Source organism: Tinamus guttatus, unplaced genomic scaffold (genome assembly GCF_059628265.1).
Source record: "Tinamus guttatus ecotype Peru unplaced genomic scaffold, ASM5962826v1 Tinamus_guttatus_pri_ptg000209l, whole genome shotgun sequence".
NCBI lineage: Eukaryota > Metazoa > Chordata > Aves > Tinamiformes > Tinamidae > Tinamus > Tinamus guttatus.
In genome coordinates this window covers 1,494,373-1,511,572 of record NW_028288743.1, presented here as the reverse complement: position 1 = coordinate 1,511,572, position 17,200 = coordinate 1,494,373, and the positions used below count along the sequence as shown (strand labels likewise).

General features: G+C 39.1%; 1 protein-coding gene across 1 annotated transcript in view; it reads left to right on the top strand.

Annotated features, from left to right (window-relative positions):
• Nucleotides 1-17,200, top strand: part of LOC104580256 (macrophage mannose receptor 1) — a 57,198-nt gene that overhangs the window by 28,479 nt on the left and 11,519 nt on the right. Inside the window, exons 11-22 of the mRNA XM_010227726.2 lie at nucleotides 1,034-1,182; nucleotides 1,951-2,150; nucleotides 2,601-2,725; nucleotides 5,388-5,475; nucleotides 8,377-8,521; nucleotides 9,468-9,509; nucleotides 9,628-9,791; nucleotides 10,782-10,849; nucleotides 12,200-12,300; nucleotides 12,789-12,931; nucleotides 13,334-13,448; nucleotides 15,529-15,698. Of these exons, the coding sequence (XP_010226028.2) occupies nucleotides 1,034-1,182; nucleotides 1,951-2,150; nucleotides 2,601-2,725; nucleotides 5,388-5,475; nucleotides 8,377-8,521; nucleotides 9,468-9,509; nucleotides 9,628-9,791; nucleotides 10,782-10,849; nucleotides 12,200-12,300; nucleotides 12,789-12,931; nucleotides 13,334-13,448; nucleotides 15,529-15,698 (1,510 nt within the window). The remainder of the gene's footprint in view (nucleotides 1-1,033; nucleotides 1,183-1,950; nucleotides 2,151-2,600; nucleotides 2,726-5,387; nucleotides 5,476-8,376; nucleotides 8,522-9,467; nucleotides 9,510-9,627; nucleotides 9,792-10,781; nucleotides 10,850-12,199; nucleotides 12,301-12,788; nucleotides 12,932-13,333; nucleotides 13,449-15,528; nucleotides 15,699-17,200) is intronic.

Genomic DNA, 17,200 nt, shown 5'->3' with positions numbered 1-17,200 from the left:
AAATCAATGAGAAGATAGGTCTGAGAAGACTGTAGATTCTGACCTGCTCGGAGTTCTTACTTAGATTTTCAAATGTACAAATTCAGTTTGTAGTAAAAATAGGTGATGGCTGTGAAAACAATATTGGTCTAGACTGTTACACCAAGCAAGAAAATGTTTTATGTAAGAAATCAAGTGATTTGATTGATTAAGCCTTGTACCTGAAAATCCATTACAATTCAGCCATGGTTCAATATATGGTAAATTTCTGAGCAGGTGGTGCATTTTATTGAATGTGGCATGGTGTGAAAATGAGAGATAAGGGTTAAAAAGCAAGGCATGCCCATGGTTCACTCGGTGCTTCTGTTTCTATTCTTTTTCTGTAATGTCTAAGTAGAAATGTTCTAGTACTGCAGCCTTGATAAAAATGGCTTAACAACATTGTGGTCTTTAGACTATTCCATTGTTGAGGGGTGACTTCTTTTATTTGCTTTGATTTTGCAAGAAGAGCATCTTAAAAACCATAGTGAACTTTCATAGGCTTCATCTCTGCCTGGGTCTGACTGTCAAGCATAACTTTTTCCATATGTTCATTGAGAGATTTACAGATAATTTAGTGTCAGCACAAATCTGGCCTCTGCTTTTCTATATTTCTCCAGTAGTGCTGGAGAATCGTTTTCTGGTTTTGGATGTGTCTGTAATAGAAAGTCATTAAAATACAAGGGTACTAGAAACTGTCAGAAAATACAGTGATATTCTGCTAAAGTCATATCAGGTTTCTTCTCTTATCCTTTTCCAATTTCCTGTCAGTCCGCCATTATGTCATCTCCTTTATTGAACATCAGAAGAGAAGACAGAATGATCTTGAATTCAAGTTTACTAGATAAGTATTTGATAGGGTTTTTTTTTGGCTTTCTTCAAGTAAATCTATCTAAGCTACTCTTTCAAGAAGGTACAAAGGTAATTCTGGGAAAGTAACAAACCATTTAACCTTTTTTTTTTTAAAAAAAATTTATTTTCCAGTATTATTTAACAGCTGTATTCTTTTGAACAGATATGAACAAGCCTATCTGACTAGCCTGGTGGGGCTGAGAACAGAAAAATACTTTTGGATTGGACTTTCAGATGTAGAAGAAAAGGGAACTTTCAAGTGGACCAATGGCGGATCTGTCTCGTTTACACATTGGAATTCCGAAATGCCTGGTAGCTATGGCTCTACAGTGTGTAATGAGTGCACTGCCCCACATGCTCATTACTTATGTATTTTTAACTCATTCTGTAGTCCCAGCTTAGTGGCATAATGACTAATCGTTACCAGATGTTTCTGGCTGCTTGCAAGCATGCTGTAGGTGCTGTTATTAACTTACTTGGTGCCGAAGTGAGTTTTTAACACTAGCTTGCCAAAAATGTGTAAACTGCAAAAAGTTTCTGATTTGCTTCTGTTCTGGGGAGGTCTGACTGTACTGCTTTAGAAGCTGCTTTAGAAGAGCACTCTCCACAGGTGCCCTGCACCCTGCTTGCAAGTCCTGCCTGTGCAGTGGTGGCAGAGTGTGTTTGCTCCCTGAATGTTTTGAGGTATGTGCGTTGAAGTATGCATGAAATATCTCCAGTATTAAAGAAGATCCCAGGGCCACCTTCATCAGGGAGTGCTGACATAGCTGCCTAGTGATTAGGAGCAGATCTGAGGTGAATATTACAGTTTATAGTGAATGTAACATACAAAAACTGTGCTAATGTGTGCTAGATGAGGTCCTGGAGAAGACTCAACAGTCATTCACTAAAGCCAAAATAGATTGAATGATTCCTGAATTAATGATATTGGGCATCCTAAATGTCACACTTTCATGGGAGGCAGATGGAAGAGTTTCATCTCTGAGACAAAGATATAATTTCCATCACGTTAGAATATGGAGTTCTCTAAATTCTGAGTGACCCCTGAAATGCTGCATTTACATTCATGTTTGTAAACAGGAAGAAAGCCAGGCTGTGTTGCCATGAGAACTGGAATAGCAGGTGGATTATGGGATGTAATAAAATGTGAAGAAAAGGCAAAATTTCTATGCAAAATGTGGGCAGAAGGAGTGACTCCTCCACCTATTCCTACAACAACGCCTATTCCCAGATGTCCAGAAGGCTGGGACTCAAACAGTCGTATTAGTTTCTGTTTCAAAGTAAGTATGCTGCTTAGTTCTGAAGGTAGTTTCTGCTTGTTTGATGCACATAAATATAATAAAAATATATACTAATGTCTTTTACTGTTTTGTAATCCTTGTGGATTATGTCTTGTCCCCTCTTGTTGAAATGGTTGTTTCTGATACTGTCTTTATTTCCCTAAACTCTGATCTTCACTTCTTTAATTTCCCCTCCCTATTCTTTTAAGAGTAAAAGTGCCATTCTCCGTTTTGTCTTGCAGCAGATACTGCAGTCTACTAACTTGTCTCAAAAGTACTCATATGAAATCAGTTTCACACAGCTGAACAATTGCAATCTCTGTGTACAAAGTTTCTGTAATTGCCATAAAATAAACAAATTGTGAATGGTGGCTTTTTGATAGCTGGTGTTTCTTGATATTGTGATCTTTATGGTCTATTATATCTGTTTGTAAAACATGTTTTCATTAGCCTTTTTCAAGAGGAGAGCAAAAGAAAACATGGCTTGAATCTCAAGAATTTTGTCGAGCCATAGGAGGAGATCTGGCCTCCATTAATGGTAAAGAAGAACAGTATGTGATCTGGCGTTCTATTGCGTGAGTATCTAGTCATCTGTTCATTTTAATTAGTGTTTTGATCTTTGTGAAATGTTTGATTTTAATTGTATGTTTTTACTTGTAAATAAGGCAATCATCTGGTTCATTATCAGTGTCCATATCAAACACATAGCAAGAAAGCAGAGGTGGTGTGATAGCAGGAAATGATATTGCTGGCATATTCTCCACTTGGATATTCACAAGTCTATGAGGGTTCTGAGGGAGGTGACAGAGGTGCTCACCAAGCTGCTCTCCATCATCTATCAGCAGTCCTGGTCGACCAGGGAGGTCCTAGATGACTGGAGACTTGGCAGTGTGATGCCTATCTACAAGAAGGTTTGGATGGAGGATCCAGAGAACTACAGGCCTGTCAATCTGATTTTGGTATCAGGACGGTTATGGAGCAGATCATCTTGAGGGCAATCACAGAGCATGTACGTGACAACCAGAGGATCAGGCCCAGCCAATATGGGTTCATGAAAAGCAGGTCCTGCTTGACCAACCTGATCCCTTTCTATGACCAGGTGGCTCGCCTAGATGGTGAGAGAAAGGCTGTGGATGTGGCCTACTTAGTCAGGCCTTTGACACAGCCTCCCACTGCCTTTTCCTGAAGAAGCTGGCAGGACTCTTCTCTGGGTGAAAAACTGGCTGGATGGTCGAGCCCAGAGACTGTTGGTGAATGGAGTTAAATTCAGCTGGTGACTGGTCACAAGCGGTATTCTCCAGGGGTCAGTGTTGGGGCTGGTCCTCTTTAATATCTTTATCAATGATCTGGATGAGGGGATTGAGTGCACTCTCACCAAATTTGCAGATGACATCAAGCTAGGAGGAAGAATTGATCTACTTGAGGGTAGGAAGGCTCTGCAGAGGGATGTGGACAGGCTGAGACCAACAGTATGAGGTTCAACAAGGCCGAGGGCTGTCTCCTGCACAACAACCCCATGCAGCACTACAGGCTGGGGGCAGAGTGGCTGGAGGGCTGTGTGGCAGAAAAGGATCTGGGAGTGTTGGTTGACAGCCAGCTGAACATGAGCCAGCAGTGTGCCCAGGTGGCCAAGAAGGCCAACAGCCTCCTGGTTTGCATAAGGAACAGTGTAGCCCTAGTGTAGGGAAGTGATCGTTCCCCTGTGCTCAGTGCTGGTGAGCTTGCACCTTGAATACTGTGTTCAGTTTTGGGCCCCTCACTACAAGAAAGACACGGAGGTGCTGGAGCATGTCAGAAGAAGGGCAATGAAGCTGGTGAAGGGGCTGACGCACAGACCTTATGAGGAGCAGCTGAGGGAACTAGGGTCATTTAATCTGGAGGAGACTCGGGAAAACCTATTGATTTCTACAGCCACAGAGGAGGTTGTAGTGAGATGGGAGTCGATCTCTTCACCAAAATAATTATTGATAGGACAGGAAGAAATGGCCTCATGTTGCACCAGGGGAGCTTCAGGCTAGATATTAGTAAGAACTTAGACACGGAAAGAGCGGTGAAGCACTGGAACAGGCTGCCCAGGGGAATGGTGGAGTCACCATCCGTGGCAGTGTTCAAGACATGTGCAGATGAGGTGCTTTGGGACATGGCTTAGCAGGCTTGGTGGTGATGGGCTTATGGTTGGGCTTGATGATCTTTAAGGTCTTTTCCAAACACTATAATTCTGTCATTCTATGAATGACAGAAACTAATGCTACAGGGAGATTGTCGAGAGAACTTTGCTGAGGCTACATTTGTGATCTTGTGTAAAAAACTTTTACAGTGGATTTGGGGATATAAAATTGCTACAGATGTCATTTAGCTCAACTTAAGTAAATGTCCAATTAGTGTAATAATCTGGTATAAATCTAGTCAATATATTGTTTGTTCTTCACTTTCATGATTTAATCAGAGAACAGAAGCACCTCCAGATGCATTTCCTCTTTGCAGGGATTCTAAATAAGATTAGTAGGTCCCTGAACTGTAAAAGGTGAGCGAAAGACTTCTGGATGGGATCAAATGCTCTTGAAAGGGCAACACCTGCAACATGAACTGAGTAAATTGGACAGAGTGAACAATTATATGTCTGTCTAACTAGGAAGCTAGAGTGTAACATGGCAGCCTTGCAAAATGCTGCCGTCATACTAGAGGCCTAGATACATGCCTTATCATGAAGAAGAATCTCTGTGTGCTGAATTACCACGTATCGACACATCAGAGCATTCAGATAAGTCCACAAAGCCTGTCTGTTCTCAGACAAGTAGCAGTTTAAAGTGCATTTTTTAAAACGCAATTCAACTGCAGCAGGTAGCAGGTTAAGCTATAAGCACCTCCAGAGAGCGAATGGGAAGGTGAAATGTGGGGGAACAACAACTACTGGACTACTAAACAAAAGTATTGAGCCACCTGATTGGATTTCCTGGAGTAGGAATGGATCTGGATGTTTTCTCTATAAAATGTTGGTCAGTATTTCAATCTGTCTTAGTTAATGGATACTATTGACAGCTGGCAATGATTACATCTTCATAAGCTTGCAAAATTTTCTCAGTGTTTGCAATTTTTCGAATAACTTTAAGGATTATCTTTACAGAAGCTTATCAACTATTGTGAATTGATAGGTAATTAAAAATGCTTTCAAGTCCTTCTTGGTTTTGCTTTTATGCTTTAGCTGCTTGTAAATGGAATATTTATTATTTTGCTTAGGAACAATGGGTACTACCACCAGCACTTCTGGATGGGTTTATATTACTTGAATCCTGATGATGGCTTTGTTTGGAGTGATGGATCTCCAGTAAGTGGGTTATTTTTACACCTGTTATTTGCAGTTCCTGTGTTTCTCAAGTGTGTGTAGTGTATGTTTATATAAATAAAATATGTATTACGGGTACATTACATATACATATATACACATATTTCTTTTATAATATACACATATTTTAAGATATATATGTATAATCATAACTATAATCTGTTGTTTCTGCCTTCTACAGCTAAATTTATGAATAACAAACTTATGGCTTGATTTTTGGCAAACACCTACAGGTTTTTAATAATAAAGGATGTGTTAACAAGAACATCAAATTCATGTTGAGTAAGAGGAAAATGATTTTTTCATGCCTTTTTTTGCTTGGCTCTTCTTATAAAATATAAGTTTTTTTTTTAAGAGGAGAACAATCTGTCTTTAGTTTTTATTTTATTTGCTACTTAGATCTTCTTCTGAAATGACTTACCTTCCTGCGTTCCAGTTGTTCTATGCGAGGGCCGTTTGACTGTACCTCAGACAAAGATATAAAACTGTAGAAACAAAAGTGGTTTTGGCAGTGTGGATTTGTGTGGATGTAATTTCCTATAAATTCGGTCAAAATTTATTTGGTGGAACAGTCTACCATGTGGAAAATGGATTTAAACTGAATTTGCAATGTGTGCAGGAAAAATGAGATTGAAGTAATATTTTTTGTGAGGAAAAATGCTAACATTTTTATTGTCTCACTGATATCATAATATTTTGTTAATATAGTATGTTTATTTAAGATGAATCATAGAATCATAGAATCATAGAATGCTTAGAGTTGGAAGGGACCTCTAGAGATCATCTAGTCCAACCCCCCTGCATACGCAGGGACACCTAGAGCACGTGGCACAGGACTGCATCCAAGCGGGTTTTGAAGATCTCCAGAGAAGGAGACTCCACAACCTCTCTGGGCAGCCTGTTCCAGTGCTCTGTCACCCTCACTGTTAAGAAATTTTTCCTTAAGTTCCTATGGAATTTTTGATGTTTCAGTTTCCGGCCATTTCCTCTAGTCCTATCAGTGGCCACCACTGAAAAGAGACCATCCCCGTCCTCTGCACTCCCTCCCTTGAGGTATTTATATACACTGATTAGATCCCCTCTCAGCCTTCTCTTCTCCAGGCTGAACAGGCCCAGCTCCCTCAGCCTCTCCTCATAGGGCAGATGTTCCAGGCCCCTGATCATCCTTGTAGCCCTGCGCTGGACTCTCTCCAGCAGCTCCACATCCCTCTTGTACTGTGGAGCCCAGAACTGGACACAGTACTCCAGATGCGGCCTCACCAGGGCTGAGTAGAGGGGCAGGATCACCTCCCTCGACCTGCTAGAGATGCTCTTCTTAATGCAGCCCAGGATCCCATTGGCCTTCTTGGCCACGAGGGCACACTGCTGCCTCATGGTCAACTTGTCGTCCACCATGACACCCAGGTCTTTCTCTGCAGAGCTGCTCTCCAGAAGGTCAGTCCCCAGCCTGTACTGGTGTCTGGGGTTATTCCTCCCCAGGTGCAGGACCTTGCACTTGGCCTTGTTGAATTGCATGAGGTTTTTCACCGCCCAGTTGCCCAGTCTGTCCAGGTCCCTCTGGATGGCAGCACAGCCCTCTGGGGTATCGGCTACTCCTCCCAGTTTGGTATCATCAGCAAACTTGCTGAGGGAGCACTCTGTGCCTTCATCCAGGTCATTGATGAATAAATTGAACAGGACTGGACCAAGGACTGACCCCTGGGGGACCCCACTAGCCACAGGCCTCCAACTAGACTCTGCACCGCTGATCACCACTCTCTGGGCCCTGCCATCCAGCCAGTTCCTAATCCATCTCACTGTCCACTCATCTATCCCACACTTCTGGAGCTTGCCCAGGAGGATGTTGTGAGGGACGGTGTCAAAAGCCTTGGTGAAGTCGAGATAGACGACATCCACCGCTCTCCCCTCATCTACCCAGCTGGTCATTTCATCATAGAAGGCTATCAGGTTAGTCAGGCAAGATTTCCCCTTGGTGAATCCATGCTGACTACTCTTGAGCACCTTCTTGTCCTCCATGTGCCTGGAGACAACGGCCAGTATGAGCCGTTCCATCACTTTTCCGGGGACGGAGGTGAGGCTGACTGGCCTGTAGTTGCCTGGGTCCTCCTTCTTGCCTTTTTTGAAGACTGGCGTGACATTGGCCTTCTTCCAGTCTTCCGGCACCTCCCCCGTTCTCCAGGATCTTTCAAAGATGATGGAGAGCGGCTTAGCTATGGCATCTGCCAGCTCCCGCAGCACTCTGGGGTGCATCCCATCAGGGCCCATGGATTTGTGGGTATCGAGGTTCCTTAGGTGCTCTCTGACCCAATCTTCCTCTACCCAGGGCAAGTCTTCCTCTCCACCAGCTTCTTCTCTTGCCTCTAGGGCCTGGGGCTCTAAAGGGCTGCCCTTGGTAAACACTGAAGCAAAGAAGGCATTGAGCAACTCTGCTTTTTCTGTGTTGTTTGTAACCAAGGTGCCCATCCCGTCCTCCAGCGGACCCACGTTTTCCCTGATCTTCCTTTTGCTGTTAATGTATTTGAAGAATTTTTTTTTGTTATTTTTAACGTCCCTTGCCAGCTTGCCTTCCAGACGTGCCTTAGCTTAATACATATCATACATTGTTATCATCATCAGAAGAGTTTTACAGAACTTATATCCTTTAAGAAATGTCATTATTCTGCCAATTGTGACTGGAAATAACTGTAATATAAACTGTGATAGGATTACAATCTGAAAACAAATTTGAAATGTCAGCATTTGCAGGGGGAAGTTCTGGCTTCCTCTGTTTTGTTAAATTGATATTAGAAACAGACTGTGGGTCTGTGGTTGAGCTGTCTCCTCCCTCTCTCCATTACTGTCTTTCTACACAACAGCATCATCACAAAACTTTTTCTATCATAGGTGAGGTATGAAAACTGGGGCTTTGGAGAACCAAATAATTATCAAGGAGTTGAACTTTGTGCAGAGATTAGTGGCGATTCCAGCATGCTGTGGAATGACAGGCATTGTGATTATCTGTACGGATGGATTTGTCAGATAAAAAAAGGTACTATTGCTTACCCCTGTATAGAAATATAGTATATGAATATAATATAGTATAGAAAGAACAGAATCACACCTTTTTTTTTTTTTTTCTTTTTTTTTTTCTTAGCTATGGACACAGCAGTTTTCAAAGCTGTTCATCACATTGGTGCTCTGTAGATAGTGAAATATCAAAATGGTATAAGGATTTACCTGCCTTTATTTGCCATATTTTCCTGAGGTCTCTCTATTTTATGAAGACATCAAGCCAGAACTCCTAATTTAGGGAAATTGTGTTCTTCAACCAACATATTTACTAATTTTGAATATTTTAGGAAATGATCTTTAAATATTTTATTATAGGGCTAAGAGGAAACAAAATTAAGATGCTTTATCAGCTTATTGACAACAAACTAGTAGGTCTGCTTTATACTGATAAAAGTTTTTTTCAGGCACTTAAAGAATTTTTGTTAACATGCCTATATCCGTGAGATTATTATTTTACCACAAAACATATTGGTAACCCTGTAAAAGACTTCTGGAGAGATCTTTAGGGAGTGTTTTACAGAGATACTGATGAAAAAGAATCTCCATAATGCTGTAGCCAAAAGCAAAGCTAGGGAGTGAGTTAGCATGTAGGTTTGTTTGTTTGTCTTTAAACAAACAATGAGTTAATTTTTCAGGAGGATGTGTGTTAAAGACAGATTTTATCTAGGGAAATTTTTAAGGTCCATGAGAGCAGTCCTTCTCAAAAAGAGAAAAATGGGAAGAACCTCACTGCGTAATAGCTAAGTCCACATGGAAGAAGATAACCCAAAAGATACGAAATGTAACTGCTCAATTCCATCACATTTGAAGAACAGCTTGTTTTCAGACTGTAGGGGAAAAAGAAAAGAATATGCATTTAAAATTGAAAACTGCTCTGAAAAAATTTCTATTTGATAACCTTTTTTTTTTTTTCTCCCATGAAGGAGCAAGTGTAAAACCTGAACCAACAGAATCTCCTGTGCCCAGTAAGTGTATTTACTATTACTATTAGTGTTTGTGTGTTTAAAATCACTTTTAAATTCAGCTAATGAGAGTATCTTGTACTTCAGGAACAATATATTTAGTTTATTGTTTATCTTACAGAGTATAAGACTACAGAGGATGGATGGATTATATATGAAGACAAACATTATTATGTCAGCACAGAAAGTGTTCCTATGGAAGACGCTCGGGAATTCTGCAAGAAGAACTTTGGAGACCTTGCTGTCATTGAGAGTGAAAGTGAAAGAAAATTCCTCTGGCGATATGTAAGAAAAAACATTAATGCTATGGAATAAATCATCCAGAATAAATGAGAACTAGCACAAATATTTTTCATCCTCATGTCCTCCCTGTTAGTGTTATGACAACATGGCAGTCACACCACATTACACCTATATGCAACTTCTAATGCAGTAAACCTAGTCTGTAATTTGAGTTTATCTGTGGCTTCACTTTAGTAATAAGTATTATTCTCTTAAGCTGTTCTGATTCTGTAAGATACACTGGGCTAATTGCAGTAAATATGCATCAACAGATAAACTCAAGATATCCTAAGATATGGATGAAAACAGATACTTGTTTACATCCTATAACCCTCAAACATTGCCTCTTGATCTTGTTAGTGTGGTCTGAGATGTGGTCTACCTAGCAGTCCTTTCTTGATCTGATAGTTTCCAAGTTCATAGTTTTGCAAGTTTACAGCTTTTCTCTCTGTAGCATAGAATATGGAGTAAAAAGAATGTGAGGCAGGGATTATGCCACGAGAAAGAGCTTTTTAGAGGACTGTTTCCTAGGTGACCAGAGCTAGTTCCCTATTTATACTCTGTTGAAGGCCAGTTCCCAGCATGTTTAATGTCAGATTTGAACTACATTGAACTTTTCCTGAGCTGAATGAAGAGTGGCAGTGAGATAACGAGAAAGTCTTGCATTAATTGATATGCAAATTGTGGGAGGGCTTTACCCTTGCAGGACATTTCTCAGGTGATATCAGCTGCAAAGGCTGTGCAAGAGGTGCTGGTTGCAGTGACTTTCAAATAAGACTCTTAAGTAGTTGCGAGGCAGTAAGTGCACTTTTTGCCCAGTGGTGAAGCTTGACTGAGGACTGACTGAGGCTTAGCTTTAAAATTTAGCCTAGTAGCTAAAGAATATAACGTTTCACATGCTATGTGACTCAGCAGTAGCTTACTTGCTATTTACAGGGTACGCTTCTGTTCTAAAAAGAGGAAATGTGTAAAGTTTAAGTTTTTGCATTGTAGATCTTGAAAAATGGCCAAGAGGATTCATATTTCATTGGTTTACAACTGAGTGTTGATCAACGGACAAGGTAGGCCACGTAGGGTCATCGCGTTCACCTTACGCTTTAAAATCAAGAACAAATTCAGGGCAGAACAGGCACAGTGAAGTTCCCGAGTAAAATTGTGGTGTCTCAAAGCAAATGAAAATGTTTTTCCTCTAACTTTTTGGCACATAAAAATAATCTTATTTTCCCTTACAATCTGTTGGGAATCAACTGTATTTAAAGGTAAAATGCAACTGCAAGTTAGCAACAAAACTCCTCTTTTCTTTTTGTAGAGCAGTGATAACTGCCACCATTTTATTCCCATAAATTAATTTTTGTAGGTGGTGCTGATTTAGGCATGGCTTCATTTCACTTCTGTTTTGGTCTTGAAGTACGTGGATGGGGGCCCAGTACATGGGGCCTAGTAATTCTTCTTTGTAAGTACCCTAGGATCACTATGCTTTTAGGTGAAGTGTTTTGCATATGTGCATGAAGTTACATAACATGAACCTAGGCCCCACTGTCACTTCAGTCCAAGAGGAGTATCCCCTAATAAATGTCAGTTTTCTTGGCTCTGAATTTGTTCTCTGTATTTTTAGTCTGCATAGATAGACTGCTTTTTTAGTGTTCAGATTTTACCCTATAGTAAAGCATATTGTCAGAGGGATTGCCTCTAGGTGGTTTGTCGTGCAGCCACAATTTTCCCTGCGCATGGGGGAATAACTGAGCGTTTTGCCAGTATTATGACTAAAATCTCTTATCTCTGTAATAGCCACGAGGAATATATGACCTGGGGGAAATTATGAGCATCTAAATTTTCTCATGCTGAAATGACATCTGGCTTTCATATTGGCCTGATAGGTTGTTTTGAATATCACCCTGTCAGCTGCAAAAGCATCAGCATGGTGCATAGATCCAGAGTAGACATAACTTCAACCCATACCTTATGCCTTTGCAAAGAGAGTAAGCTAAATGCAATGAGCTAACATTACCTTACCTGTTATTACATACCAATATCCATGCATATTCTTTGTTTTCCCTGTTTTGGAAAAGTAATTGCCAGAGATATTTTATATTTTCTGGCAGTAATCACACTGTCAGGTAAATTACTACTTTCTTTGTATATGCAATAGAGAATATTGCATATATCTCATTTTTGGAAGCATTCATTCCATTAATATCTTTTTTTTCTTTTTTTTTTTCTTTTTAATAGAAAAAGGTATTTTCTCTTTTCACTCATGTATTGTTGATACCTCTAAATTAGAATGTGTTCAAAAACCCTTACACTTTAACCTGAGAGTGGACATATTAAACATCTTGCCAAATGACATTTTGTGATACAAAAACACTTCTATTTATGTTAAACATGGCTTTTGTTGGATTGTTTCTCTTCAGCTGGATAGATGGGACTCCAGTGAATTATTTGGCATGGGCACCACATGAACCCAACTTTGCAAATAATGATGAGAACTGTGTGGTCATGTATAAGAATTTAGGTGAGTTTCATAGGTTTGTTTCTAAATTTTCTTATTTGTGTGTTTGTGTCACAACTATTTTTTTCTGAGAGGCACCTCTCTCCACCTTTTTCTTTTTTTTTATTCTTTTACAGACTTGTAGAAGAATAACATAATATATAAGACTTCATAGTTTGGTGTTTATCTTAAATGTAGCATGCAGAAGGTCTGGTGGAGGCCTTGTGACTGCTATACAACTCTCCTGTATTTGTTATTAAAATTGGTATAATATGCTACTATAAAAATTAAATTTCTAATACCTCATTTAAATAGTACACTGCTTTTAGTATTCTATACTAGGTATAAAGTGCCAGAGTTATCATAGTTGCTAATATAAAATTATCCATAAGCTAAGAGATACCGAGGATTTGATATTCACTTGTTCATTGTGTAACAACAACAGAAGTTGGCTACATGGAAATCAGCACTGGATATAGTGTCATATGGGTGCCCATTTATCTTGCATTCAGGATTTTGGAATGATATAAACTGCGGTTACCCGAATCCTTACATATGCGAAAGACACAACAGTTCTGTTAACTCAACTGTTCCTCCAACAACATTTTCACCTCCAAGAGGATGTCATTCAGCTTGGCTTTCCTTTCAGAATAAGGTACCATAACAAATACATAGAGTATGGCATGCTTGTTGCATTTCCTGGAGGGTTAGATGGAGTTTGGGAAGTATTGGGGTATTGATCTTGATGCATTTTAACTGAATGTTTGTCTAATGTTAGTTGACTATCTACAAAAAGTCAGGTTTTGCATATTTTTTAGAAATTTCACATCAAAGGTAGCATGTGTCTTGCTGAAGAAAACATTTTCTTGAGGACTTTAATTTTGCGTGGAAAATGAATGAGCACAAAAGAACTTACAAGCTGAATTCCCCCCCCCCCCCCGATAAATGCACTGTTTTACTGTGCTGTCTCCACTCTGCTTTACTTAAAGCAATGCCTTCTGATCTGTAAGAGATATTGGAATAAAGATGATATTTGGGGAAATTTTTCTTGTTTCAGTGTTACAAAATATTTGGATCTACAGAAGATGAACGTGTCACTTGGCATGCTGCACGAACAGCTTGCCTGAATTTAGGAGGAAACTTGGCTACTATCCCTAATGAACAAGTGCAAGGTACTATGTATGGTTCTGTAGCAACTCAGTTTTGTAGCAATATTTAATCTTAACAGAACAACTTATGTTTGCATGAATAAGGATATCGTTTTAATAATGACTGCACATCTGATTTTGGTTCCCAAACATAAAATATTTAGAAATTTCTAATGAAGTCAGCACCTGAAACTGCCAAACTAACTAATGTAGGGTTAGACTTATATGGATGTGTGTATATTTATATATGTATATATACACATTTGTATATGTATGCATACATATACACACACGTGTATGTATGTGTGTAGGTGTCATGCACATATACCTACATTTATATATACAAATATATATATATGTGTGTGTGTATGTAAATTGTATGTACATGTGTATTCTCTTGTTAATCAGAGTAGAGCTTTTTCTGCCTACAAATGATGCCAGCTGGACACAGCAAGGTATATTTAAATGATGTAGTTTCACTAGGTGGCATTAACTCACTGCGTGGCTTTCTGTATTACCTCAGTCAAGCGCAGTAACTTTGGGGTCAGAACTTTCTATGCCTGGGCAGCTTGGGACAGAGGTTTCATGGCTCATACCCCTACCTATAATTCAGCATGTAGAGGTTTCCTTCACTAGTTGAGCTTGTTGTAATGATCCCTGAGTGGGGTAGATAGGCAGACAGAAATTACCCTGTGCTTGAATAAATATGTCATATGTTCAAATTAAAATTTGGGGAAGATTTTAGTGGATCTTAATAACACCATTTTTTTTTTTAGAAATGCAGTTTTATACTATGTTGTTGAGAAACAGATGCTGCACAACGTGTACTGTTTTGTGAACTCAAAGAGCATAGACAAAAATCAACCATAATGGAACAAATTAGTGTTGCACTCCAATAATTAGCTACTTTAAATTCAGATTGCTAACATGAACTTTGCACTACCTATGTTTTCTGCATGTGAGGAGGTGAAGAATCAAACATTCACTTTTCAAACATAGTTAAATTCTTGTCCAACATTATTTATACAACACTGATTTCAGGTGGTTCATACACAGGGTTTGAATTTGAATTTCAGGTAAGATATATATATATACATATACATATATATATATATATGAGAGAGAGAAATGGGTGTAGGACTATAGCACAAAACTATTGTTATTACTGGCAATGTAGATATTTAAGGAAAGGCTTGAATTCTTGTAGAAGTTTCTGGAAGAACAATGATAACGTTTGACAAAAAACTCTGCAGGTTTTGTTGCTAGTTACCACCAAAGCAAAGTGAGCAGGTGATAGAGCAGATGGAAAAAAACAGCTGTCCCTTGTAGAGAAGAAGGGTAAAATCACAGCTATTACTGTAGAAGATGGTATCAGTAATAATATGTTCATTTTATCACAGTGCTTGGTATACTGTGGGTTGTTGTTTGCCAGCTGACCTAATCTACTCGTGAGCTAAGACACACACCTTCCTTTACTGTGCAAAACTGGTAATTGATTTACTTGCGATGAATAGTTCTGCAGAGCATCATTTTAAACATGTCTCTTCTGCATTCTGCTCCCTGCTGGGGGAGTGTAGGCAAGTGCCCACTCCTTGGTATTCCAGGGAAGGAGAAAACACTCTTATAATTCTGTACAAGAACTGTTTGGTGCTCTGTTTTCTGTAAAGTAACCAGTCTGGTGAGATTACCAAAAATTTATGCCAATGACTCAGCTGGATACTTATGAGTAATTTGTCAGGCTAGGATTCAAAAAATTGCTTTGTGAGATTGTATTCTTCTCATGCTTTTGGAATTCATTCAGGTATCAAGTTAGATGTTTAGCTGAAGTATTTTGAACAAAGGAGGTTATATATCTAGTTCAGTGTTCATTAAACTCAAAACTCACCTCCTTTTCATCTTGCCTTTAGTTACAGAGACATAAATAACTTCAGTGTCTCTCCTTATGTTGTCAACAGTGAAGTGTTTGGTCCTTCAGAGAAATATATCATTCATCTGAGACCAGGCTTATGAGCAGGCTCTGTGAGGGCAGACACTTGGGTTCAGTTGTCTTTCACTAAAACTATTTTTCTTTTCTCTCTCTCTCTTTTTTTTTTTTTTACTCTAGCTTTTCTCACCTTTCATATGAAGGATTTTATGACTGATACATGGATTGGATTAAATGATATAAATCATGAACTGAGATTCCTTTGGACAGACGGAAAAGGAGTTCACTTTACAAACTGGGCCAATGGCTTCCCATCAGGACACATGAATATGTACCCATATGATGGCCAGGTGAATAAAAACCACACAATGTTCCCTACAGTTTGCATTTAGAATGCACTTAAGCATTTGCTAGAACTTGAGACATGGTATTACTGGATGTACTGCTTTCAGATCTTAAGAATTTAACAACAGCTTTGACTGGGGTGACATATTGCACTGAGAAAATTGTTAATTAGAAACCTTTTTATGCATTTCAAGTATGAATCCAAGTAGAGCTAAGAGCTTTCAGCCACAGGAAGTCGTTCCACCACGTAGTTACAGTATCTGGAGCATGCTCACAAAATACTGGGTTCATACATCAGATCTCTGTGTACATGAAGGCTGCACTGCATCTGTGTTCCTCCTGCCTTCTCTCATAGCTCTGGTAAAGAAGACACCTATGAGACTCCTATGTTAGAGCATTTGCTGCAGACAGGCACTGAATCACCACATCTTCCTATTCCTGTGTCCACAGTTGTCCCTGAATTAAGACAGTTTCTCAGTTGGCCAGTAGCTTACAAGAAGCACCTGCAGACAAGCAGTACCCTCAAACAGCCATATTTTATATGCAAGAACATGGATATGTTTTAAGTCACATTTGGGGAACAAACATGTTGCTTCTATTAAAAAAAAAAAAAAAAACAGCCATTCAGTTTTTCTGGAAAAAAAAAAGAGACTATCACCAAAAAACCACTTCCTCTATTTGTCATACAAACCGATCTCTAATGGCACATACTTAGGTGGTGCTGTACTGTGGAACCACAACGTATTATAGAACTCACTGTGTTTGCCCTGAATACAATTTCCTCTGAAAGAAAAACACTTTTTTTTTCTGTACAATGGTGTTTTTCCTCTTTTTGACAGTAACATAATTGACCTTCTTGACTTTTACTGAGAGAAAAAATCTGAAGTTAATCAGAAATAGCATGCTTAAAATGTTACTTTTGGGAGGAACCTATATATACATATGTATGTATTTCCCTCTTTATGAAAAGTAGGAAGATTTCTATAAAGCCTTCTGTGAAAATTTAAAATGCCTCTGATTTATAAATTTCAGATTTAAAGTATACTTAACCTCAACAAAAATTGTTAGGGTAAATGCAGAATGTTGTGCAACTGTTCAGTCAGAAAGATTTAAATCTTAATGCATTTCACTGCCAAATGAAATGATCCTCTGTGCATGTCATCCTGGACAGCCAAAATAATGTTAACAGAATAGGATAAATCAGGCTGTTTTGTTGCGCAAAAAAAAAAAAAAAAAAGTAGACATACAGCATTTTGCATTAGCCAATGTTTGTTTAATGTGTGCTCACATAGGTTCTATACAATGTGCCCATCTGAGAGAGATTGAAACTTCATTATAAGGTTAGCACCTGCAGATCAGTGGCTGCTTTTGGGAAGGAGCAGATCAAATTTTACTGTGTATAATGTTAAAGCTTTCAAAAATAAATTTGAAAAGGAGAGTGAGATGTCACATTTTTGTGTTGTCCATTGGTTGTCACGCTGCAGCATGAGATTATTTTTCTAGGGCA